The sequence below is a fragment of the Pelodiscus sinensis genome, chromosome 15 (assembly GCF_052426305.1).
Source record: "Pelodiscus sinensis isolate ZL-2025 chromosome 15, ASM5242630v1, whole genome shotgun sequence".
NCBI lineage: Eukaryota > Metazoa > Chordata > Testudines > Trionychidae > Pelodiscus > Pelodiscus sinensis.
In genome coordinates, this window is record NC_143066.1 from 24574587 (window position 1) to 24602001 (window position 27415).

The window sequence follows — 27415 nt, forward strand, 5'->3', positions numbered from 1 at the left end:
CTCACAACACCAGCTTTGAAGTTTAGTAAAGCTCCATAGTAGTCACTGGCCTCTAACTGACTTCCGTCAAATTTCTTCCCATTGGGCCTACTTTCTGCTTGTTTAAAGATTTTTAGAGTGAAATGGCCATCTAAATCGCTTAAAAATGTTCTATAATATATTGTAATCGGAATCCAACTCTCTATATTTAGCAATATCTATCTGTCTGTGAGTCCCTTTGTTCAAGAACTTCTCACCAACAGTAAGCACTAGGACCACCAAATTTGGTATGCAGCTTCCTCTTATCCTAATTTAAAGCAAACACACCCCCAGGCTGGAAGCACTAGCAGGAGGCTTGTGTGGTCCTCCTTGCCCCCAGCCCAGCCCAGGGAAATACCAGTGGGCAACCTGCATGCCCCCTCCTCCAGGGAGTGTGGGTGGGGGAAAGGACATGTGGCAGCCAGCAGCTGCTCTCCATGGCAGGCCCGGGGAGCACCAGTGGGCAGCCTGGGCAGCCCCTACAACCGGCCAGCCCCAGTAGGGTTGCCAGATGGTCTCCCAAAAAATACCAAACACGCGGGCTAAAAATTTTTGTTGAGCAAAAAAAAAAGAACATGCGTGTCGGGCAAACAAACAAACAAATCCACCCTGTCCAACTTCAGCACGCAACCACAGGAGGCGCCACCAGGCTTCCGTATGGTGCCCAGCCAGAAAAAAAAAAACAGAAAATACAGGACATTACGCATGTCCGGTATTTTCTGATTTTTTTTTACCAGGCAGAGGGAACAAAAACCACAAGTGATCCACCCCCTCTTGCTCATTCCCAGCGTTTGGCAAACAGAGACCAGAGACACGTCACTGCTCGACTTTGCAGGATATTGGGGTGTCTGTCAAAGCACCCTGGGATGAAGTGGAGGATTGAGGGGGGCTCACAGGGGGAGGTTGTGAGAAGCCACTTGGGGGGGGGTCGGGGGCTCGCAGGGGCAGTTGTGGGGTCTCTGAGGGGGGAGCTGTGGGGAAGGAGGGCTCACAGGAGCTGCCTGCCCAGGGCGAGGACCTGGCACCCACACGTCCTGCATGTCTCTGAGCTTGCATGGTGCTCCAGACGCGGCTGCCAGGTCTGTGTGCGGGGCGGGTCCCAATCCCGGTCAAGCCAGAGCTCTCCCACTGCAGGGACCTGAGCAGTGGGTCTGTGTCTTGTGCCGGAGGTGGGGCCCAGTGACATCGTCGCAGGGCCGGGGCAGCCACTGGCCACAGCTGGAGTCTAACGGGCTGAGCCCCTGGCAGGAATTCCTTCTAGTTGCTAGCAGAAGCCGGATCGAACTCCTAGCCACTCCCCCCATCCCCGCCCCTGCCCCCCACCCAGCTTTTGCACGCGATCACAGGCTCCCAGCACCATTCGTGGCCCCGCATCCCAGTCACTCCCCCGCCCCTGCCAGGCTTCCATCACATGCCCAGCCGGAAATTCAGAAAATATCAGACATTGCACATGTCCGGTATTTTCTGAATTTTTTTTACCAGACAGCTTGAAAACTGGACTGTCTGGTAGAAAACCAGACACCTGGCAACCCTAAGCCCCAGAGCCTCGGCCGTCACCTCTACCCCTGCCTTGAGCCTCCAGCTGCTCCCCTGCGCTCTCCCTCCTCCCAGCCTCCTGCCCTAACTCCTGCATCTCCCATCCCCTGCCCTGATCCTCTCCTCATCTCCCAACTCCGACTTCCACACCCCCTCACATCCCCAGCTCCCTACCCTGAGTCCTGCCTCAGCCCCACCATTCTGACTCCTGCACCCCCCACTCCTCAAACAGAAACTTTCCTCTGACCACAGCAATCCCTGAAACCCTCAGGAGGGCTATGACTAAAAAGTAACAGTCAGTGGCTAATTTACTTTTTCCAAGTAACGTTTGTGGGGCCATTCTTGCACTGGCTGGCTGGTCCATTCACTCTCCTCTACCATCCCTAGGATGCAGACATGCAGAGAATGCTGCTCTCAAATGTGATGGGGATCATGATAGTACCTACCCAAGGTGTCTAAACCCCCCACTTTGTGGTATGCTCTAATAATATACTAGCTGCAATAAGCTAGTGAAAAAGGTCGGTAAGCACTATTCTCTTTTGAGTGACATGGTAAAAGTCAATATTTTATCCAGTGCAATTCCCTTCCTACCTTCTCCAATCCTTTGCAGGGACCCCTTTCACAACACCATGTCATTTCAGGGTCTATGGTCTTTTCAGAAAGTTCTTTGCCAGAACCATATACGCAGTAAAGAGCAAGAGGTTTCCATGAGGAAAGAGAGACAGCCACAAAAATTAAGAAATACAAAGCAGACACAATACCAGAGAGGGACTATACCCCGCTTCCTTCTCGATTGCGCTTAGGAACACTATTATGCACGATGACGCCGCCTCCGGCACAAAATTAACTCTCTTCATTAGAAACAAATCTAAACTACTAATGGGAAACACAAAAATGGCCAAACCTGCAAATAAAAGTTTGCTTGGCAGCGGTGGGATTCGAACCCACGCCATCGAAATGACTGGAGCCTAAATCCAGCGCCTTAGACCACTCGGCCACGCTACCACCTGATTTCTTGGGTGACCTTGAGGACTATATAGACAGGACGCGTGTTGCCTCGGCGCTTTCCCTCGCCCCTCCTTTTCCAGTTGTGCAGCCGGATTTAATAAGCCGCCAGCCGCTCAACGAGGCGTTTGCTCCGAAGAAAGGAGGAAGCAAAGGCAGCGGGTTGTGCACAGGGAAGGGAGCTCCCGGGGAGGAGGCTGGCTGGGGAGGCGAGGCGGGGGCGGGGGAGCAGTGCACAGCACGGGACCAGCCTTTGGGGGGAGCGGGGCAGCGGCTGCAGAGATTTGCCCGGCGGCTCCTAGGGCCTTTTCAGCGCGCGGGCTGCTGTGCGGCATCAGCCAGCAGGTGGCGCTGCGGCCGCGCCTCTCTCCCGGCTGCCGCTGACTCTAGCCCCATGCGCACGTGCCCTGGCCCGTAAGTGCCTTTCCCAGGGACGTGTCAGCCCAGCTCGCGTCTCGCGCTCCACCCAGCGCCGCAGGGTGTCGCCACGTCAGCAAAACCCGCACGTCGGGATCTTTGCCCGGCCGGTTGCATCACAGGCTCCCCCGGGGGCGTTTTGACGCTGTCACAGCAAAGCAGCAGCCAGTCCAGGCCTCCCCGGGAAAAGGAGATTTCGTCTGTGGTGGGAAAGGTGCGCGCCCCCAAACACGGGTGACGATGCTCTTCTTGATTGATAATGTATTAGGATTTCTGCAGCCACCTCGGGGCCAGCTTTCGGTTGCTTTTTCTATTTCTCTGCCGTCCACCGCTGGAGCTAAGCGGATGTTGCATTTTGTTCCAAATGAACTAACATTTCGCTTTTTACCGGAACCGAAAACGCGCCTGAAATGTTCTAACTTCTGCCATTAGTCTCTTTTAACTTAAAACAACAACTGAAGAGTGGTTTGGGGTTCTTTTCCGTATCATACAATACAAGGTGTTTCCCCTTAGATAATTCTCAGCCAGCAGTGACTAATCAGCCTATAAACCAACAGCAACTGTTACTGTGTTTACACTGGCCGCTTCTTGCGCAAGAACATCTTGCGCAAGGGTTCTTGTGCAAGAATTCTTGAGCAAGAACATGTCCACATTGCTGTGTGCCAGATGCGCTTTTGCGCAAGAGCATCCATGGCAGTGTGGACGCTCACTTGAGCAAGAAAGTGCTGATAGCTATTTTAGCCATAGGGCTTTCTTACGCAAGAAGTCACTGCCACTCGTCCACACTGCCCTCTTGCACAACAGAGCTTACACCTGTTAGAAAAGAGCATAGCTCTTGTGCAAGAAGCTCTCTTCTACCACGCTTTACTGTAAATCTTCTTACAGCAAGAGCAGGTGGGCAGTGTGGACGCTCTGCGGAAGAACAGCTGTTGTTGCTCTTCCGCAAGAACCCACCAGTGTAGACATAGCCTTAGTTTATAAGGGAAACAGTTGTTTATTCTTAAATATAGCCTGGGTAGGGGCTGCTACAAGGACATGTTTATTTCCCTCTTTACTGCTGCTTCACAGAGCTCTGTCCCTTTCCTCTTCTTTGCTGAACTGAAGCAAAATGTCAGGCTGTTGCATGGTGGAAGATCAGAAATGCTGCTCTTTTTCTCTCTCCCTTATAGCTTTAAAGCCCAAGTGGATCCCTCCCAACAAAACAGAAGCATTTAAAATACATTTGTATTTTCAGTCTCTCAGATGCATACTCTAATGGCTGCTCATTGCTGTGAGGTACACTTTTTTTATACATAACTAGTACATTTACCCAGCACTGCTCAGGTCCTTAAGGGCTCAGGGCAGGGGGTGTCAGGAGTCAGGACCGGAAGAGTGAGGAGGGATTCTGGAAAAGGAGTGTGTGTGTATGCAAGTAGGCACAGAAAATCCTTCACCCCAGAGATTCATACCAGGACTTCTTACTCTGGAGCAGTCTTGGAAAGAGGAGTGCACCCCCACCCCCACCCCGTTTCACCTGCCTGGGGATTCTGTCTCTTTTCTGTATAGTTTTATGAGATGCAGTCCTATTTTGGGCACATCCTGTTTTCCTGGCATAACCAAACCCTTACCTTGCTTTTAAGTTAAAAGCTGCATACCGAATTTGGTTGTCATAGTTCTTACTGCTTAGGAGTTCTTGAAGGAACAAGAACAATAAATAGTAAATGTGCAGTTCCAACATTTGTTAAGTTTGCTCCTTCTCAGCTGCAGATTTCTACCAGGCTTCTAATTTCCATGTAGCATTTATCCTTTTGGCTTTTCTGTGGAGAATTACGTATGCCACCTCCTGAATTTGTATGAGGCACATGCTCTTTAAGCAAATAATTACTTCATATGTTAACACACATCCTTAAACAAATAATTACTTCATGACTGAGGGAGGAAACCCAAGCCCTTCTGCATTGGGCTTAGTCCCAGGCCTGAGACCTGCTGCCTGGAGCTGAAGCCTTCAGACTCTGGGGTTGGCCTTGGGCAATCAATGGCAGTCAGGCTTCAGCCCTGGGCCCCAGCAAGTCTAAGCCAGCCCTGATGACTCCCTCAAAGGGTGGTTGCAACCCACTTTGGGATCCCAACACAGAGTTTGAGAACTGCTGGTGTAGTATATATCCTGGTTACTGCTGGGCAAATTCACAACTAAACTCATAACCAGGTAAAATTCATCAGCTTTCATATCTCTTTACACTCTTGTAACTCATAAAAAGATTTGGTAAAGTTCATACTTTTTTGTATGATTTAAAATTGATGGCTTTCCATCAAAATCATGGCAAATTCATGGTTTCAAGGCGTTTCCTCCATGAATCTGGGTGAAAACAGGTGGTTTTGATTTACTTTTTTTTTAAAGATGTGGCATCGGGAAGTTCCAACTGAAGCCTTGGATTTACCATGCTGATTTAAGCCAATTAAAATGGTGGCCCGAACAGTTGTGTTTTGTATAGAACCAGATCTGAAATTTTCTGGCATGTCACCCACCCGGTATTGTCTTCACTTGGAGAGCCAATTCGATAATTCTGTAAAGCAGATGCATCTTCCATCGACTTCAGTAGGCATATTAACAAATATAACCAGAGCTGAAGTTGTGTGGTGGATGCATGTTTCAGTTTCATTATCATGGGACAACATGAGCAGTTGTATCTTTGTGATTGCTGCAATTCCACTGGAAACTGATACAGCTATTTTTTGTGTTGAGGGAGCTAATAATTAACTCTGTACTAATGTTGTACTAAATACCAGCTCTCTATCTATACCATTGGTCTGTAATCTGAGTGTCTGCATTCCACTACAATAAATGTATGTGGTGAGAGAGACAATACCAAGTGAAGCTATAAGCATGTACACTATGAATGGAAAATAGGGGTAGCTGTATTAGTCCATAACTTTAAAAACAATGATTAGCCCTGTGACACTACTTAGAGACTAACAAAAATATATATAGTATGTGATGTAGTGTTGGTACCTTGCTGGTTGCTATGCTGGGCGATGGGCTGTGGGTGACCTCCGCTGGCGGCTGTTTGTAGCATGGCCCAGCAGGACAGGGGATGAGTCATTATGCAAGGGGCTCCCAACCTGTTGGACCAGTTGCCTCCCAGGGAGAGAAACAAAGGAAGGAGGGGAGGCCAGCGCTGGCTGGGGGGCAGGGCTGGAAGGGACCTTTTAGTTCTGTCTGGTATCATGGAGGAAGCAGCCTAAGCAATGGCTGGGATTTAGGGGCCCAGTCTCCCCCATCTCAAGGGGGGCTGAGGCATCCTAGGCCTGCCCTGTAACCAGATTACATCTATGCTGTGCTGTATCCTGGAGAAGCAATAAACTCCTTATATTCTACTGGCTGGCAGAGTCTGTTCGTGCCACTACGGGGGTGCAGGAGGAGGGGGAACCCCGATGTGCCGCCACATAGTATCATGAGCTTTTGTGGGCAAAATCCACATAATCAGATGAGCTGGAGAGGAAATAAGAGGAACCCAGTATTTGTAACAGAAAAAGGAGGAGGAGAAAAAAAGGTACCTGCCATTTGTAGATCAGGGGCTAATCAGGCTAATTGAGTGGGCTGGAAGTGTCCCATACTTAGCTTTTGATGTAAATGAGTTAAATGTAGGGAAGGCATTTAAATGAGTTAAATGTATGAAAAAAGTAAGATTTATGGCCCAGCATGTTAAGCTTAGAAAAACTGATGGATACATCCTTAAGAACAAGGGTGCTTAGGGAATTAAAGAATTTGATGGCAATTTTGTGCTTGAAATTTTAAAACAAATCGGCTACGTCTACACTGGCGCGTTCTCACGCAAAAACTCTTTTGCGGAAGAGTTCTTGTGCAAAAACTCTTCCAGAAGAGAGCGTCTACACTGGCATGTGCTTTTGCGCAAGAGCATCCATGCCAGTGTAGATGCTCTCTTGTGCAAGAAAGCTCTGATGGCCATTTTAGCCATAGGGCTTTCTTCTGCAAGAAATTCATATTGCCTGTCTACACAGGCCTCTTGCACAAGAACAGTTGCACAAAAGGGCTTATTCCTGAGCAGGAGCGTCAGAGTTCTGGCACAAGAAGCCCTGATTTCATACATTAGAACGTCAGTTTACTTGAGCAAGAACACGTGGCCAGTGTAGACAGGCAGCAAGTTTTTGTGCAAGAGCAGCCGCTTTTGCATGAGATCGAGCCAGTGTAGACACAGCCATCTAGTTTCAAATTGCTCTGCAAGTTTGATATTGTCTGCAGTAGCTGTCTGATACTGTCTGCAGTATACTCTCAGGTACTGTTTCCCTTTTTAATGAGTAATATGCTGCCTTCATAGAGGAGTAGTATATTCTACTTTCAGGACATTAATTTGCTAAGTTGCCACTAGAAATTAATTTTAATGCTCTCAAGATATAATTGAATAAATTAAACATGAAGCTCATATGCTGTAGTAAAAACAATTATTTATAATATTATTTATTTGCAGTCCTAAACTGTATCCAAAACTCACACCTCATTAAGGAAAATGTGGTGAAAGAAAGGGTGAATGTTGCATTTTGCTGCTACTGTTGGGTTGGATTGTCCCCCTAAATCCATAGTTCTCTTCATGCAGACGGAAGGCTGAGCTGCCTCCCTGTTCTGGAGAATATGTGAAAAGAAGCTGGTCATATCAGGACAGTGTTTATCAGCTGAGTGTTGCAACTCCTCCACACCCTTCAGGAGTCACGTTATAAGGAGGGTTGTGAAGCATTGGAAATTCTATTACAATTCTAAAGCAAAAAGAAAAAAATGTCCACCATTACTTTGGGGAGGCTGAAATGTTCAATGTTTCTGAAGTTAAATATAGTAGTTATAAGTGTACGTTTCTACTCTTATTACTATAATAATTGTAAGGAGAAGAAGCAGTTCCCAAACTGAAAAGGTTGAGGGAACACTAGCTTAGTGGCTCGGGAGTTCACACCTCTTGTGGAGTTATTTCAGATTATATCTGAGACTGCACACATACAGTATCCTGCATTGGGTCACATTCAGACTATAACCACACTATATATTTAAATGAATTTCAATTTGTAACCAATTCCTGGTATGGTTGGCTCTAAATGTGGCTGTATCCATACATTACTTGGCTAACATTCAGTAATTAAGTCTCAGAGGTGTAGCCATGTTAGTTGGTAAAGTGAGTTTTGCCCACGAAAGCTCGTGATACTATACATATATGTTTGTTAGTCTCTACGGTGCTTGTTTTTTTTTAAAGTTGTTTTTATTCAGTAATTATCTGTGATTCATCCTTGCTAATGGTAAACTTCTCATTTTTATTGCAATGATGACAGCATGTTTTTCCTACAACTGTGCCTGTATATTAATAATAATAATTTGACACATCCTCCTTCCTCTGAGCTTTCTGCAGTAGGACATCCCAGAGTGCTTTGCTCAACAAGCTGCTGGTACAGTGGTGCTCTGGTATATCTTCCAGTCACTCATTCCCTGGCACTGTGGAATTGTTCTAAATTGAATAGGAGCTCTGGCTGTGCAAAGAGGATTTGACTAGTAAATGATTAAGGTGTTTGGGTCCCTACATAAACACAGTTGCAATATGGTGTGAATGGGGAGGGGGAGGGGTGTCAAAAGATTATCTTCACAAACAAGAAATGCTGGAAATGTATTTGCTTTAATTAAAGGATATGTTTTGCAGAAAATGAGACTCCCGGAGGTTGTGTAGTGGAGGTAGCATCAATAAATAGCATAATCTAGCTGCTGCTGCTTTGGGAGTTTTATATGAAAAGGCATACAGTACTTTATCTGTCATCCAAATTGCAGGGATCCTGAAACCAGAATATCCCAAGATACATACACACATATATGCATTTTTTCCTAATCCCCAGTTAAGGTGGGGTCTTTTTTAACTAGTTAATTTGGTTTTGGAGGAGGATTCAGCTCTGCATATTGCAATAAAATATTAGTTGCAGCATTCGCATCAGAGCAGTATTTGCTCTCTCAATTCTGGTTGGGCTTCTGGGCCTATCAGAGAAAACCAGATAGTGTGCAGTTCTCCCAAACTGCATGTGACATCACAAAAGGCAGTAAGTAATGATTCTGTAACTCACTCTAACTCATGATACATTACTCACATGAGTAAGTGCTCAGCGCGAGTAATGGTTGCAGAATCTGACCCTTAGCAGATGCCCACTGAATATAATGAAGCCAGAATTTTTTTGCAGGAATAATGTTGCAATTTTTTCAATGGCTTGCAACTCATAAATAGGCTTTTACTCAAACATTACACCAAATTGAGTTTTGGGCAGTGATTGAACATGGAAAATGTCAGCCCAGCAAGCAAATGTTTTAGAAAATTATGAGTAGGTACTGGGTGTTATAATGGAGACTGTTTTGCAATTTTATTTATAGTGTGTAACCCTGTATCACTTCTCCTGGATAGATGAAATTAAAAGCACACACGCATACAGTACATTTGACAGGTTGAACTAAATATAGGGAGAGCAAAGTCATTTTTACAGACAACAGTTAGTGCAATTAGTAACTTGTATTCTGATACTGAGAAACCATGGAAAGGAACATGTTCGAAATTGGAAAATAAAAGAGAGATCAAGATGGTTGCTGCATTCAGAAATCATGCTGATAAGAAAGAAGACAACAGTAATTTTATTAACCACATAAGCATACAATTCAGATTGGAATCATCTCGAGATTCTGGAAATACATTCAGAGCTTAACATAGGCACTGGCATAGTCACTCCATCTTGGGCATTACACAGTTTTTGTTGCAGGGGGATTAAAATTTCACACACACAGGTAGCAAAATGATAACTTTTTGTGTACATATAATTAGTTTATCAGTGTTGGTCCTTTTTCACACATCCTTTTCATACTAATGTGTGGCATGTATGTGGTTAAAGTAGCATATAATATTTTTAATTTCTAAAGAAGGAATAATTTTTTGCCCTGTGTTTATTAGAGAAAAGACAAAAACACATTTTCAAACTGTTTCATACCATGCAAACTCTCTTAAGTGACTAATAGAGGGAACTAAAGGACAGAAGCAAGGACAATGGTGATAAAATCTTAACTGATTCAAGTGAATTGGCTCACACAGAAATTCACATGCAAAAGACCTGCTATCTGCTGTAATTAATTAGGATGTATACTGCCTTACACTGCTATACCTGCTTGATGCTATTTAGAATAGGAAGCTACACATTCCACTTCTGAAAATTCTCTTCTGTGTCCAGCAAATTGGATTGTAATATATGAGGAGTCCTATGTTAAAATGTACAAATATTATTATTCATGTCTGTCATGACTTATGACTTTCTTCCACGGAGACAATCTGTAAAAAAATGGCCAAAAGAAATAAATCTAACTACTTTGCTTAAAAAGATGTTGAATTTAAAAAATAAAGGAAGGAAAATTGCCTTCTAGACAGTAGTCTCTGTAAATTGTATTGCATTTCACTGACTTGCATCAGTTTATTTTTTCTCCAATGTGTTCTTGCAAGTAAAGTGGACTAAGAGAACTAATACATAATTTTTCCAATTCAGGTAAGAATTAATCTGCAATAGTCCAGGAATATAAAATACAGCTGTTTAGATGTGTTATATATATGAAATAATATTGTTCTTTTCATGTTGCATCCAAGGATTTATGTTGAATCTCTCATTTCATTGTCAAGAGTAATATATACTTTTCTTTGAGTTTAGTCAAAGCAAAAAATGAGGCTTTTTAAAATTTCCAGATTAGAAACATCCTCATGTAAGCACATAATCTTCCTTTTCATTACTGTAACAATTACTCAGTGTATTACCTACCTGATTTTTAATGGCTATTGTGACTAGTGATTCTAACATAAAAGTGGATGTTTTGTTTTGTTTTGTTTTTCTCCCATTCTATACTCTTTACAGTGCTTGCTTTCAAACACCATGTACTGTTGTGCATTGTTTTTGCATCTGGGCAATAACAGCTTGCAGACTTACCAAGTGAACTATTGTGCAAACTATGTTACAAAATATGTACACATATATTACTTATCTGACTTGGCAACCTTTTCACAAACAGAACTCTCACTTACAAGTCAGTGGCAATAACAAACACCTTAGGACATACGTGATAGTCTATAGTGTAAATTTGTGTGCATAGCTCCTATTACTATTAATAGTGTAGACTGTAACCCTTGTGCAGCCAGATCATATAATCAGTGGCATCTAACTGATAATTTTAAGCTATTTATCTTATGTGTGTCCTTCCAAATGGGGGGGAAACAACGGGGTTCTCTACTTTGAACTCTGGCCCTTGGGTCTCCAGTACTGTCTGGTACCTTTCACTAGCACTATCCACAGGGAAGAAAATTAGAAAACACGGATGAATAGACTTGGGCATCTAGCAGCTGATAGCTGGGGGCCTCACTGTTCTGCTGGCTAGAATAGATGGTGATGCTTTGAGTAGGGGTCCCAAAACAGGCCTGTATGCAGGAATTTCTGTGTATGCGTGTGCTTTTTTTTTGTAAATGTGGACTGTAAGGGTGTGAATGCACCCCCTATGATTGCCCAAGTAAGCAGGAAAATCAGCCCCAGCCTTCCCAGGGCTGGCCAGAGTGGAGGGAGGCATGGGCAGAATGCCACTCTTGACTTTCCCTGGCTAGCTGGAGCATGCTTACTTGGGGGACCATGGAGGGCTGCTTTTACAGCTTGGTTACGTCTACACTGGCCCCTTTTACGAAAGGGGCATGCTAATTTTAAACTTCGTAATAGGGAAATCCGCGGGGGATTTAAATATCCCCCGTGGGGGATTTAAATAAAGATGTCCGCCGCTTTTTTCCGGCTTGGGGAAAAGCTGGAAAAAAGCGTCTAGACTGGCCCGATCCTCCGGAATAAAGCCCTTTTCCGGAGGATCTCTTATTCCTACAGGATCGGGCCAGTCTAGACGCTTTTTTCCAGCTTTTCCCCAAGCCGGAAAAAAGCGGTGGACATCTTTATTTAAATCCCCCGCGGGGGATATTTAAATCCCCCGCGGATTTCCCTATTACGAAGTTTAAAATTAGCATGCCCCTTTCGTAAAAGGGGCCAGTGTAGACGTAGCTCTAGTGCCCACACACCCCTGTGTACGGGCCTGCAACACCATGTCTATTGTAGTCCCTACAAACGTGAGTCCAGAGGGAGGGACTATGTTTCCCAGGTGCCACACTCTAGTTCAGGGGTGGGTAAACCTTAGGCCTGGGGGCTGGATCCAGCCTCCCAGCTTCCCTAGATCTAACTCCAAGGCTCAGTGCTCCCCTGCAGCATATGGGAGCCCACATGAGGCTGGATCACACAAAATCTACTAGCCTGGGGACCCCTAGACTCCCATGTTTGAGGGAATGGGAGTAGTGAATGCTTGCTTGCTTCTCACTTGGGTGCAGGCCCCTGACTGATTTTTCTGTGGGTCAGAGGCCCCCCAGACATAAATAGGGTTCCCCACCCCTGCTCTAGTTCAATCACTCAGGAGACACCCCCCCCAACCGAGCATGTGCTAAGGCTGGACCTGCAACCAGCCCCAGCGGAGCGCCTTAGGGCCGGCGGGCGGCTTGTTGCAAGGCTCTGCAGCACCTTTAGACCACGTGCGAGGAGCTCGGCCTCCGTGCAAGCCCGGGGCTTCTCGTCCCGGTGCAGAGAGCACCTGTGCTTGGGCCGGAGACACGGCCATGCCTGGCTGCTGCAGTACCGCCCCCCGCCAGCTTGCGCAGGGGAGGGAGGGTGCAGCCAGTCGCTGGAGAGCGAGAGCGGCTGACTCTGAGACCAGACGCGAGCTGTCCGAGTGCGCTCCCGGGGGAAGGCAGCTGGCGCGCGACCCTCGCAGGGGAGCGCTGGTCGCAGCTTGTGTGCAGCTGCAGCGGGGAGAAGAGCCTTTTTCCTTGCCTGCTGCTCCGATCGGGGCTGGACCCGCTAGGCCAGGCGTTGCACCGGGCGGCTGCCTGCAAGGTAGGCCTGGCTCTGCAGCGGAGCCCGTTCTTCCACCTTGGCTTTGTCGGGCTCCCACGCGGGGGAGGCGTATTGAATTTTCCCCGTGCACGAGGGGAGCTGAAGGCTGCTTCCCTGGGCTCAGCTGGGGGGCAAACTACTGGGCCTGCAAACGGTGCTCAGGCTGTGCCCGCTCTAGCGCTCAGTAGGGCACTTACGCATAGCCACGTTAACGCCCATTGTTTATAATATTTGATTCCACTTCATCAACACACTCACGTATTCTCATGGTTACTCTCCGGTGTATTGCAGCTGACCATAGTGTGGCTCCGTGTTTATGTACCATCGTGGTAGCGTTTTTAGGGAAGAGCTATTCTTGCCTTGTTGCAGCCTTGCCCGTTATTCCTCTTTTATTTTACTTTTTCGCAGAGGTGTCTCTTATTTTTTCCCACTCGATCTTTGCAAAAATTTCCCATCGTGGCCTTAAAAGGACTTTCTCTGTTTTTCTCTGTTATGGCCCCTCATTTGCAGCTTTGAATGTTGTAGGATTTAGGCCAGAGTCTTTACTGTAGAATACTGTTGGTTTTCTTTTTACGGAGACCATTACTATATTGTAATGTTTTAACATGGGTTGTGACTGTAGAATGTTGGGGGCAGGCTGTTATACAAGGATCTAAAGTTCGGAAGTCTAGTGGCTAATGAAATTAAAGGCCTCCTGTGGGTTGGGGGTGGGGTTGAATTTGTTTGTGATCAGAGAGTGGTAATTTGCTATTTGTAAAACTGTATTTCTGATTACAGTTTCCTTAGAGAACCTTTTTTTCCCCTAAGTGGAGGATGAGATGTTACCAAATGGTTTTGGCTGCAGATTGATGTAATGACGCTAACATGTACTAGTCAGCAGATTCTCTTCGCAACAGCCTGCATGTTGCTTTGTGGAGATAGCCTAAGGAACACAGAATGTGAGAAGCAGGCAGATGGAGGGGGGGAAATGCCCATTGCCACACTGATTTATTGAAACTGGAGTTTGCCTTGTATGAAGGGGGAAAGTATTGTATGTGCAGTGAAATAATTAAACCCATGCTGTGTTGCTGTCACAGAAAATGTCACTAGCCATTCCGATTGTGATAGGTACAGAATAAGAACATTTTTGAAAAGAGAGGTAGAATTACAGATGATATTGAACATATATAAAGTAAAGCAATATCTGGAATCTAGTTGAAAAGCACGCTTAAAGGTTGTGATCTACTTTTTGGAAAGAAATATAACAGTGCTAATCTGATGTTTTAATTGTAGATAGAATCTCTTGATTTGCACCTGAAGGTCCCAGAAGCTTCCTTAATTATTGGGGATACTCCCTCTATTGTTGGCCTTCCTCTTTTGTAATCCATAGCTGGACACACCCAGTTTAAAAGTACTGTAAATTCCATGAAATAAATCTACCTGTACAGAAGACAAAAAAGTGGTAACATGCAATGGAAAGTGAGTAAAGGATTAGTGTATGATAAATAACTTTATAAAATAGACAGTGGTAGGCTATAAAAACCATTCAGGATTAGTAATATTCAGGTCTTGTTTTCAGTGAAATGCAGACATGACACAATGCACACACTATCTGTCAGGTTGAACAACAACTTTGAAACACTAATTGAAGTTAGAGTATTTGCTGTATGTATTTAAAGCCAATTGAAATGTTTTGGGTTTTAATAATGTTAAAAGGACATTGCTAAGGTGTATTTTCAGTAATTTTCTACCATTTTTCTGTATCTTGGGTTTTGACTAATATAAATTATTGTATCCATTTAATATCTTTATTTGTCATATAGAGAGGGTCTTTTCATACTTGGCAGAGGGGTGGACTCTGTAATCAGAAAGATACTATCTGTCCTTTACTGCTAGGATTCTAATAGTCCCTTGGAAGTTTCAAACAGCAGTATGTTTCCTGTACCAAAGTTGTTGTTTTTTTTCCTTTGGGGTTGCTACTGGAATGATGATACAAGTTCAGGTTCTGAATGCCTGACGCTGCAGAAAAAGCACACTCCTTGCATCATTCCTACAAAGTACCACTGGCTAATTTAGTGGATTGTTCTGATGGGTTGTGGAGGGAAGCAAGATATGATTTATAGCGTCCAATGATTTCAGTCAGGATTCAGGCACATACAAGGAAAGTACTGGAAGCTGTCACTTCTTGTGAGCAGTTTTGTTTTGTTTGTTTTAGTTACTAAAGCCAAATTTTTCAGAAGCAACTACAGATTTGAGATGACATTGTTTTTGGGCATCCAGCTTGAGACAGCATAACCTCTGTCTGTCTGTTTCCTCATCTGTACAGGAATATTTCCCTGCTTTATAAGGACCTTAGTACAAACCACAGTGCAGTGTTTTACTGCAGTCCTCCCAAATGCTGCCATAACACTATTGTGAAATTTGAAAGGGCAGTTAATGTTCATGAAATACATTGAAGATATAAATAAGCGTTATGAGGGTGCTGCATAGTTTTGCATTAATAATTTGTAACAATGTCAGTAATACCTTGGTTGTGTGAATAGCACTTAAGGTTTCTGGTAGGAAATTTAAATGGATATAATCAATTTATGTATCACGTTGCCCTCTGAGAATGGCCTCCCTCTATTGTGGCAACTGAAACCTAAATTAAACTGAAGCAGATTAGGGGTGATAATTTTTGTGGAGGTTTCTTCCTTGTTCCAGTGCTCAATCTGATGCAGGGTCCAAAGGTTGGGAAACCTTGCATCTTGCTTATTCTGGGTCTGCCTCTCATTGCTGCAGAGCTTAGCTGCAGCAGCCACTGTTGTTCTATTAGGTAGTGGCAGGGATGTAGGAAGGCTCCAGTCTAGAGCATTCCTACCAGCCACTTATTTGCACTGAGTTAGGGCAGTCCTCAGTGCTGGCTAGGGATGTTGGGGCAGGGTAACTGTGTAACCGTTGAAAATCTCAGCAGTTCCACGGTTACCCGTGCTCAGGGCTCTGCAGTATGAAGCTTTATGCTGCAGAGCCCACGGCGAAGCTGCCCCGGGAGCGGGGCCACCAGCCCCTGCTGGCCTGGCTACTAGGGAAAAGGCTTTGCTGCAGCAATGAAGCCACCTCCCGAGGAGTGGAGCGGGCAGCTCTTGCCTCCCTGGCTCCCGGGGTAGAGGCTTCACTGTCCTGCTGCAGTGAAGCCGCCTCCTCAGGAGGCCATAGATGTCTAGTGGCTTAGGCAGGAGAAGGCTTTGCCTTCCCAAACTGCCAGGCTCAGTCACACCCACACGCTGCCCCCAGAATGCCTACTGTAGGTGTTCTGGGGATGGAGTGTTGCTGCCCCAGCATCTACCCTCTCTGTGCTTCTGGCTGGGGAGGCTGGAACCACCTGGCCTCCCCCAAGGATGCGAGAGCTGCCCCACACAGCTTCCTCCCTCTCTCGGTGCTCCAGGGGCTGGGGAGGTGGGGTGCATGCATGCGCCACCTTGCATATCTTCCCCTCCCTGTGGGGGGGACACGTTTGGTGCGCTACTCCACCTCCTCCTCTCTCCCTGGAGGGTAGGGACTCAGCAGGGGTCCTGCCTCCAGCCCCAGCTGCACCAACCGCCCATGAGGGAGGCCAAGTGTAACTGACACCATTAACCGATAAGCATCAGCTTATTGATTAAATGCTTCGTCCTTTACACTCTAACATCCCTAGTGCTGACACAGCTGTGGGTCTCCTGCTAGTGAATCCCCCTAAGTCCTGTGGTAGCGGAGGTTTATATAGTTATTTTGTAGTCATTTTCATTGGCCGGTCTATGAATTCCTGTGTTTCCCTGTATTGCTCTCAAGTTCCTCTTAGAGGTCAGTGCGAAACTGGTAGAATTACAGTTTTGAACACAGTCTGATATTTTATCTGCAGGGAATATATTGTGATGCATCTGGTGTTGTTTTGTGGAGAGGGGAGGTTGGATATCTGCAAGGCTGAAGGATAGCTTGCTAAAGATAAGGAGGTTGATTCAGTCAGGGAGGGTGAGGCCCACTTCTAGCAGCTGATGTGGTGTTCACACCTCCACATCAGCTGCTAGAAGTGGGCCTCACCCTCCCTCCTTATCTCTAGCCTGCATATTTATACCTGCCTCCGGAAAATTCCAGTACATGCATCTGACAAAGTGGGCCTTTTCCCACAAAAACTTATGCTCCAATACATCTGTTAGTCTATAAGGTGCCACAGGACTCCTTGTCACTTTTGCAGATCCAGACTAACACGGCTACCCCTCTGACACTTCCCTAGGAAAGTTTTCAAAGCTGCTTAAAGGGTTTGGACTTGCAGTTCCCATGAGAATAAATAGGAAATGGGCATTCAGCTCCCTTAGGTATCTGATAATCTCCATCCTCGTGCCTTGCCTTCCAGGTCTGTAAAATGGGGGTAACAATACTAACCTCGTGTGTGTGTTAAGGTTTTTTCCCTAATCTTTAAGAAGAGTTTTGAATGAATGAAGTATCACATGGTATATGTGTAAAGTTTAGTACTCTCGGTACCCTAGTACCCATAGAAGAAGGAAAGGGAAGTTACTTTGTATATTTCATTTTTGCCTTTTAAACGTGCATGAACCAAGCTGATCATCTGCCTACCCAATGTCCTTTCAGGCTATTCTGGAAGAGCCTGCCAAAATTCACAGAGACAAATTTACCAACAAATATTTGTTTAAACTCAGCTAACCCCCAGTTAAACAGCTTGTGCACTGTTCCAGATCTATGCATCTTGTGTATCAGTTTTGTCAGCTTCAGTTGAGGGGACAGTTTGAGATCAGGTTAGAGCCAGAACTAGAGGTGAAATTCTGGAACCAATTAAAGTAAACAGAAAAAATTGTTAATTTCACTGGGGCCAGGATTTCACACTTAGGCTTTTCATTTCTGATTGCTGCAGGGAGAACATAATGAACCAATGAATCTCAAGCTTCTGGACGCACTGTTGATCCATATGGTGATGGAAGCAACTCTATGGAAGTGAGAATAATAAAATCAGGAGGTGGTGACATCCTCCTGTTAAGTTTCAGCTGTGCATGTGTCAGTCTTCAGATTTCACATGCATGGCTGTGCGCATGTTGGGATCATGCCCAGGAACTTAAGTCTCCTAATGAGTCTTTCTTTTGTTGGGTATTTCTTTGTTGTCAATTCAGTCATGATCAGATTTGTTGACTGACATCAAAATTGTAGGAGCAGCGGGGAAGTACCAAACTGCAGAATGACTAGAAAGGTCAGAGCAAGGAGGGCTGAAAGCAGCTAGAGGAGAAATGGTATCACTAATGTTATATTGTACTCTCAGTAGCAGAAATAAATAGCAAAGATATAAAAAGGGGCATGTAATCCAGCAGTCAAATGTAAAGCATGAAGGTAAATTCACTTTAATGCTCTTGTTTTTATTTCTGCTCTAAACCATTTAAACTGTCATTGCTGTGATATAGATATGAAATGCAAGTTTATACAAGTGGTGCCCATGAAAGAGATTTTGCAATAACACTGCAGCTCAGTTACAACCAAATAGTTTGAGGGGGATAAAAAACTTTAAACAGGTCCCTATTGGCTGGATGTAACTTTCATGGAGGCAGATTCTACCACTTGTGCTTGCTTGGGAGTTCTTGTACCTTTCTCTCAAGCGTTGGTCCTGGATACAGGACTAGATGGACCATAGATTCTGATCCAATTTCTGGGAATTCCTATGTTGCTCAATAGAAATGTCTTCATTATAAAAATGTCTAATTCTTTACATGTTAGTGGAAGCAAACACTTCCAGGGAACAAATGGGAGTTTCCAAGTTAAGCAAAAGATGTGAACTTAAAGGGAGAATATGAAGAGAGGGACCTCCTAGGAGGGGAGAGGCTGGGGGAATCTGTTTTAAGTGTAGAAACAGTATAAAAAAAGACATGAGGGGGGAGACAGACTCTCCTATCTGGAGGAAATCTGATCCTATAAAATGAGGTACATGTTACTAATCTGGAGTTGCTGGGCAACAAGTATAGTTGATGGGCCAAACTTAGCCCTAGTAGCAACAGGTGCAGTTCCGTTTCCCCTGCAACGCCAGGGCTGAAATGTCAGTTTCTCTCTTCTAGAAGCTGTGTTTGGTTAGCCCTTATGCACTCTTGGAAGTGGTGCAGTACTGCAACAATTGAGTGGGCACAACACCACCGTGAGAGGCGTCTCTGAATTCCCATGAGGGCATCCTGGTTCTCACTCTGCCATTTCTAGAAACTCAAGCAGGGGCTGAACACCTCACTTAGGCTCAGTCGTGCTTCTGAGCAATCAGGCTTATTGAGGGCTAGAGCCAGTGGACTTGGAAGAGAGTCCTCTAATATGAGACTGAGAGGGTGTGGAGAAGTGTGTGTGTTTGGGGGCGGGGCAGGATGTAGCACCAGGAAAATGTGGAAGATCATCAAGGGCATCAAAAATTGCCTTTCGGTCTGTGCTGTGCCAAGATGGAGCTGAATTAATGATGACAATGTATCTGTTTGAGTTCTGCTGAATCATCATTAATAGTCTCTTCATGGAGATATGCATGGAAATCTCCGATCAATGCTGTGGGTGGAACCTGAGCCTCGGTAAACATGTTTCCAATTGTTCCACTATTTTGTTTTATAATAAATTGCTCCAGTGTGTAACACAGCTCTTAGGGCTTCAGTACTCAGCAGTCTACATACAATTGATCTAGAATTGATGTAATTAGATACGTGAGGTGATAGTACAATAAGAGTCCACACAGAGCTGCTCTTTTTGGTGTGCACATGACTGCCAGTGTTGTTTGCTGTAGTAGCAGTTATATGTACAGAAAGCCTCTATGAAAACACTTGCTCTGAATGTCACTCTGGAATTATCGGAAAATGTATTAAGATGAATTAATCCAACACGTGATATGATTGCATCGTGCTGCTGGATTTTTGCTTTCTGCACTGTTCTGTTTGCTCTGTTCGCTTAAAATGTTAACAAACAATTATCAAAGTTTTAAAAACTGATAAAGAAGTGTCATCTTTTTATTAGTCCCATTAAATGAGCCATAATAAACTAGGTGTGGAATATTTTTAACTTTTTAATATTTTTAATATTTTTTACATACACTATAACTTGCAATGGAACTAGATCAACTGTAATTTTAACCAGTGGCTGACCTATGTAGAAGCAGATGTGTGTCAGATCAGAAAGATTTATAGCAGGTTGATGTTTATTCTTAAGTGAGATGGATCATATTGTGCCCGCTTTTGTATAACTTTGGAACTCAGTGTGTGTGCAAGTCCTACTGATTGCAAGGGCCTGGATTGCTGAATTAATGCAGTTAATAACAGAGACTGATTCAGGGTTGTCTATGGCCAGTTTTTCCAGGAAAGTCACCGTGCAGGAATAGGGAATGGCAAAGACGTTGAGAGAATAGGAGTTAAAGGGGGGGAGTGAGCATGTCATAGTGATGAATTACAGTAATAAAAGATAGTTTGCTAAAGAGTGCTTTGATTTTTTTTTTTTTACCTATTTCAATTGCGTGGGCATAATCTGAGCAGACACAATAAATCAATGGCTGGTGGATTGATCGCTGCAGTGTCGATCCCCAGCATAGTGGAGCCAAGTCCTAAGAGTTGACGTCAGAAAAGAGCACTGAGGTATGACTTGCCTGTGCATCCACTTCCCAACTGCACTCCTTTAATTCACTTTATTGGCTAGAGCAGCCGCAATAGTCTCACAGCCTCCTTTGTCCTCACTTCACAGGACACCTGTAGCACCCTGGGTTCACATGTAGAGCGATTTACTTTGGACTGAGGATATAAAATCCTGTTTAAATGGTTAAACGCAGTGCTGACAACTTAATTGATTAAAAGTTGTGGGGGGGCTGGACTTGGGCTAGAGCGGGGGGCTGCCACTGCATCTCATGGCTCCCGTGCAGAGGCTGCCACTGCGGGGGCTGCTGCTGCTGCCGTGGCTCCCACCCTCCCCATGGGAGCTGCCCCTACTAGCTCCTGCCTGGGGTCTCCCAGCCAGCAGTGCTGCATGGGAGGGGTGGGGGGCCTTGCAGGCTGCTCCCAGGTACTAGGTAACCATTTAACCAGCTATCCATTAACATCCCTACTCTGGATTGACTAGTCATGTGAGCTAGTAGCTGGGTAACATAAAACCCTCCTGGCATAGAGGGTATTTTCTGATTTCACCATCCCCACCCACTCTCAGTAGTTTCATAGCTCCTTTCACTGGAGTCTGTTAATCCATGTCTGTGTTTCTGTTTGTACACGATCCCCTGATGGAAAAGCTGCCTTTGGGGAAAAAAGAGGGCCTGCTCTTGCAATCCTTGCAATACACAGAGTTATGGGGAAGTCAATGTGAGTTTTGCCTGAATTAGAACAGTAGCATCAGCACCAAAGTTTTTAAACAAGAAAGAATAGGTATGTTCAAAGAGGGAAGTAGTTACAAGGAGCCTGGAATGCTACTAAAGATAAACTAGATTAATCCAGTGTTATTTCCAGTCCCTAAGATTTTATATTAAATTCCCATTCTAAGCCAATTTTTCTGTATCCTGTGACACTTTTAAACTTGGGTACCTAAATTGGGAGCCCAAATCCTGCATTTGGTTGTGAGAGGCATACTTAAGTGCCCATTTTACGTACCCATGTACAGATTGATTAATTTTTGTTTGTACTGGCCAGTATAAATTTAAACTTTGTGTGTGTGTCTTTTTTTTTTTTTTTAAAAGAACGGGACTGTTGATTTTCTCTAATTTCATTCTTTTTTCTTTCCCAGGTTCTTCTCTCATTTCGCATGTGTACTGTAACACTGGCTGCTTTAATCATTGCACGAATTAAAACCATCTCCCACAAACATGGCAGACGAGGACCTTATATTTTGTATGGAAGGTATTGATAATGCCAGGTCAACTAAAGCCATCTCTCGAAACTATCATGATACTGATAGTGAGGATGAGGACAGTTATTACATCTGTCCGATAACAGAGGATCCAGTATCAAACAAGGCTGCAAACAACAAAGTCGCCAATTATTACAGCAACTTGGCAAAAGAGGAACAGTACAGATCTAGCTCTTCTCCTCGGAGTTCATTCAATATTAGGGTAAGTGTTGGGTTCAAACTTAAATGGGTTTCTGATTACATTTATCTGGCATAAGAAGCAAGGACAAAGATTCACTAGCTGCTTCATTTCTTGTAACTAACCGTTTTCCATGAAAGTGACAGCTTTTATTTTTCCAGACTTGCAGTTAAGTCCATTAAGCCAATAACCTGATCCTACCATTGTTTCACTTACAAAACTCCCACTTGAATTCAGTGGGAACCCTATACATGGAACACTAGCAGGTTGGTGTCTGAGACGGCAGAGCTGTTGTAATTCAGCTGCTTTAAAAAAAATACAAAAAACATGGGTTTGCAATTGTAAAAGATGGCATTTGTGGTAACTTTAATTCAGTATTATCTATCATTTTAAAGCTTGGGTCATGAGATGTGTTGTGGATGATATTAAACAAATCAATGTGCCTGGGTTTATTTGAACAAAGCCAGTCGTAATTTGAGACAACATGAAAGAACATTTTTTAGACCAGTGGTTCTTAAACTATTTAAGACCGAGGAACACCAAACAATATTTTTTTTTTTTTATGGGAAACACCAAGGATTTTTTTGTTGGGTGGGGGAGGAGGCTTGTCCCTTTAAGGGCAGCCATTCCCCAGGGAAAAGTTGTTGACAAAAAAAAAAAAAAAAAAAAAAAGCTCCCAGAGAAAAGTTGTTGAGCAAAACTAACAATAAAAAGGGGACTTGTCCCTATAAGGGCGACCATTTTGAATTCTGTTCTCTCTGCAGCACACCTCCGACTGCCTCACGGCTATGAAACACTGATTTAGACAATTGGACTTAGATGCATTTTTTGTGATGTGCTTTCTACATTTTAATAATAGAGGTCTGATGTGAAATTCCACAGTAAATTCCACCACCAGCCCCAGACAGTTGACTAGCGTTATCCAACCATTTTAGCCTGAGGACCCAAACATATTCTGTATCTGCCCCATTCTGCTTCCCTTAAGTCTCCAGTAGGAGACTACAGGTGGATTCTGTTCCCTTTGCATTGTCTGATCTATCTAATCTGCAGGATCTCTAGCAAATATGTAGCACCTGCATAGTTGCCCTGTTGGTTGCCGTTGGATGCAGGGGAGGTGTCACAATTTAGAGCCTCAAGGGCCACAAGAGGCCTCTGGGTAGACCCTCCTATTATACTCCTTTTAATTGGGAACTCTGCTAAATTGGGACATCTCTTAGCCTCTACCATTTAAAGGTGTATCATTGACAAATGTTAGCCAACATCTTCTAAGACTACGGAAAAGAATCTATTTTTAACATGTTGTCTAGCAGGTGTGTAACAATGTGGCTTGTTCCTAAGTTATAGAGGCCTGGAGATAGCGTACCTTAAATACCAAGGAGACACATCTGAGCTGGGACTAGCTGATTCCCCTATAAAGCACTGGGAAGCTGAGTGGAGTGGAAAATGTTCAGGGATACCACATTGGAATACAGAGGATACTGGGCGTCAGTACGCTACAAAAGCAGAACCTGGAACTGGAGAATGAGACTACAGACAAGTGAGAGTAGAGGCAGGAAGGGCCTGAGCATGACCAATAAGAAGGTAGACAAATGGACTTGAGGAGACTTTTTGTTGGAATTATTTTGTTAGTAAAATCAGACCCCAAGGAGGGAGGAAGCCTATGTATGGAATGTATTTGAGAAGCCCCTTGGGGTGGGTGGGGGGGGGCACAACGGACAGAAACAGGCTGCCTACTAAGTGACCCAAGGCCATGGGTGCCTGCCTGTCAAGAATCCCCCCAGCACATTGAAATCGTAGTGTAGATGTTTTGAATACATTCGCTACTTGACGTAATCCCTCAGCTCACCAATATGGTTAGTTAGCCTCAACCAGCTACAACAGCCTTGTCTACACTAGTATTTTAACCTGTGTTAATGTAAAAATATCCTCCCCCCCCCCCCCCCCCCCCAGTGAAGACAAGACCTAAAAGTCTACTGTGGACAAAGCAGCTTAGAATTTAAAGGGTGTTGAACTGGTTGAGTTGAAGCCTAGGAGGAAGCACGACCTTATCAACATCAGATTTTTAGAATGTGCAGTCATAGGAATCTAGGGCTGATGGGACCTCAAGAGTCCATTACATCCAACCCCCTGTCTTGAGACAGGACCATCTTAAACGTAGGCCATCCCTGACAGGTATTTGTTCAGCCTTTTTCTTAAACACTTCCAATTATGGGGCTTCCATAGCCTCTTTTGGAAGCCTGTTCCAGAGCTTGATTTCACTTACAGTTAGAAAGTTCTTCCTGTATTTAACTTAATTCTCCCTTTTGTGCAGGTTAAGCCCATCACTTCTTTTTCTTCCTTGAGTGGACATGGAGAACAATTCAGAACTGTCCTCTGTATAGCAGCCCTTAACATATTTGAAGATTTATCAGTTCAGCCCCTCTGTGTTTTTTCTTTTCTCAAGGCTGAACTTGCCTAGTTTAAAAAAAAACAAAAACAAACAAAAAACAAAAAAAAACTTTCCTCCCAGGTCAGATTTGATAAACATTTTATAATTTTTGCTGCTTTCCTTGGGATTATATCTGGTTTATCTACAACTTGCCTAAAGTAGAATAGGAGAGAGAGTACTCCAGCTGAAGCCTCACCAGTGCCAAATAAAGGGTAAATTACATCTCTATTATGTCTTTTATACCACACTCCTGTAAACCCCAGAATGTACTGCATCATGTTAATTCCTGTTGCAGTTCGTGATCCACATCGATCCCTGGATCAATTGTACAAACACTTAACCAGTTATTCCCCATTTTGTAGCTGTGCATTTCATTTTTTTTCCCAAGGGGGCACTGCTTTGCACTTGTTTTTTCAGCTTAGTTTATCAAGATCATTTTTTAATTCTGATTCTGTCCTCCAAAATTCTTGTAACCACTCCCAGATTGATGTCCTCCATAGATTTTTATGAATGTACTCTTCTCTCCATTATCCAAATCATTATTTAAAATATCTGACCAAGGATTTTATTTAGACATGCCTTTCCATTTTGACAGCAGACCATTGATAGCTGCTCTTTGAATATCGTCTTTCAATCACTTTTGCACTCACTTTGTAGTAATTTAAGACTGACCACACTTCCCTCATTTTTTTGTTAATGTTAAATGTAACTGTGTCAAACCTCTTACTAAAATCAAGAAAGAACATCATCTCCTTCTACCTATTTGTGTGTGTGTTAGCACATGTGAGCTAACATATCCTAACCTCTCACCTTTAAATCGCAGTTTAGACAAAGCTTTCAGTACTCCATTTAACCCAGTGGTAGCAAATTGCAATGACTGGTTTAACCAGGTATTTAGTAGGTGAGAGACTTCTAGTTCATGTCTGTAAATGTAGAAGTTTTCAAATGAAATGAAATGAGCATAAACTTTTTTTGCACCGCTTATGTCTCTTCACTATTTTTAATAGCCTCTTTATCTGGACTTTAGGCTGCGTTGTTAATGATACCAAGGAGGCAAGACCAAGCTCAGCCAGTCTGAGTACTGGACTCCTGAAATAGTAATGGCAGCTTTGGTAAAAGCATCATTAAGGAGGGGACTGTAACAATATGGCTTTTCTGTAGCCATGTTGGAAGGCCTGTGCTAGGCCTGAACCAAAGCCGCCTTCTGTAGCCAGACTGAAGAGGAGCAGCCATTACTGTAAGGGCATTTCTCTATCCCTTCCACACTGTAAGGACACACACCTTGACCCAGTTCCTAGGGCTCAAAGTGCAACCCGATTAATTTATACACCCATCCTTACCCAATTCCTAGGGCTCAGGGCACATTTTCCTGCGGGTTTTGCAGGATCTTTAGCCACTGAAAGAGCCTCACACAGTAATATCCTTGTCCTCTATTTATTGACAATTCCTAAACAAGTAGAATGTACATGGTAAGCACACAGTGTCATGCTCACCAATCCTGATAAAGGTAGGCAGAGTTTCCCTGTTGGCCAGGCAATATAAGTCTCTCTGGTCTTAGGCTGTGTCTTGGAGGTGAGTTCTTCTTTTCTAGGTCTTCCACCCTCCTCCTGGTCCTCTTCCAGCCTTTTCTTCCTTTTGTGGTAAAGGTGTGTCCCCCTACAAATAGAGAAATTTGTGCGGGCAACAGCATGCTCAGGTGTACAGTGTAAAAGATTCTACTTAGATTACAAATGGGCTCAGGAATCAGTGTTCAGGTCCACATCCGGAGTAAAATTTGTATGGGATTAGAGCTTTGGTTTTAGGTTTGATGGTGCTGAAATCTTGTAGGCTGTTTATGAAAAGTTTTAATCCAAAATGGCAAAATCGTGCCAAATCAGATATTGTTTTATACTGCTTACCCCTGCGGCTGAAATCTTGTGAAATGGCAACTCTTGTAAAGAGTTTGGAAATTGACTCTGACCTGAAACTAAAACTAGAAAAACAGGTTCAGATTCAGGTTGAATGCTCTAAAATCCAAAAATTGAAGGGGTTTGAGTTTGAGTTTCTACTTTAACCCATCTTCCTTGTATGTATTAAGCATTAAATACTGTATGCAGTAATACAAAACATTTGTCTACAGGTAAGGAAGTCAACTGTAGTTGCTGTAGGAACCAGAACTTTTGAATTTCTTGATTTTTATGCATTTAAAATGCTACCTGTAATTTTGCATTAATATACTTTTTACACGTGATAAATCACTGAGTGGTGAAAACAGGACAGTTCAATAAAGCATGATTTTCTTTTTTTTTTTTTTTGCAATAATTCTAGAATCTGATTCTGCAAAGCAACATTCACTCTTATTGGGCCTGATTCTGTCCCACCAAAAAAAATCAATGGCAGATTCTCATTGACTTCAAATTAAAGCCGTTCTTCTCAGGATCAGAACCCTCAGTCTTTCTACTGTAAAATGTCTCCAGTGCTTTAAGCCGTACTTACATATGCAGTTCCATTGACTTGAACAGATTTGTGCACAGATACCGCAAGGTTGAATTTTATTGAGGAATGTGAATTTTGAAAAACAGCTTTGTGGGTAGTGAAAAATCTGTGACGTGTCCATGCCAGCGGATTCAGACTCCAGGGCTCAGGTTAAGGAACTGTTTATTGTGGTGTAGATGTTTGGGATCAGGCTGGAGCATTGGCTCTAGAACCCTGCAAGGTGGGAGAAGTTCCCCCAAGCCAGAATGTCTGCGTCCGGTAGCTGGCGGCCCGTAACAGCTAGCGCAAGTCAGCTACGCGTGTCTAATTATAGTGTAGATATCCTAACTGGGAAAGGCATGTTTTTCAGTTGGCAAAAAAGGAAGCATTTAACTGATCGTTGTCTTAAGTACATTTTCATATTTTAATGTTTCTCGTGTATTCTTTAGAATGACACACAGCAATGATCTAAGCATGGCTCTGTGGTTGACCATAGTTGGGTAGGTTAACATGGAATCTTTCATAGTGGATGTTTTAAGCCTCTTTTTAAAAATAAATGATATTTTGATTCATTTTATACTTTAGAAGAACATACATTG

General features: G+C 43.9%; 1 protein-coding gene and 1 non-coding gene across 10 annotated transcripts in view; one reads left to right on the forward strand and one right to left on the reverse strand.

Annotated features, from left to right (window-relative positions):
• Positions 1-2477: 2477 nt before the first annotated feature.
• TRNAL-UAG (transfer RNA leucine (anticodon UAG)) lies at positions 2478-2559 on the reverse strand. The gene has a single exon. It is a non-coding gene; the product is annotated as a tRNA-Leu (tRNA).
• A 521-nt stretch (positions 2560-3080) lies between these two features.
• The window catches only part of EEF2K (eukaryotic elongation factor 2 kinase), a 53508-nt gene continuing 29173 nt past the window's right edge, over positions 3081-27415 (forward strand). For 2 of the 9 annotated variants that reach the window (XM_006112791.5, XM_075899467.2), the window contains exons 1-2: positions 12678-12924; positions 21634-21958. In XM_006112791.5, the coding sequence (XP_006112853.3) occupies positions 21713-21958 (246 nt within the window). In that variant the 5' untranslated portion in view covers positions 12678-12924; positions 21634-21712. Of the gene's footprint in view, positions 3191-12677; positions 12925-17788; positions 17891-18806; positions 19458-20405; positions 20505-21197; positions 21216-21633; positions 21959-27415 lie in introns of those variants that run through there. The other 7 variants (XM_006112789.5, XM_006112787.5, XM_075899464.2 and 4 more) reach the window with 7 other exon arrangements.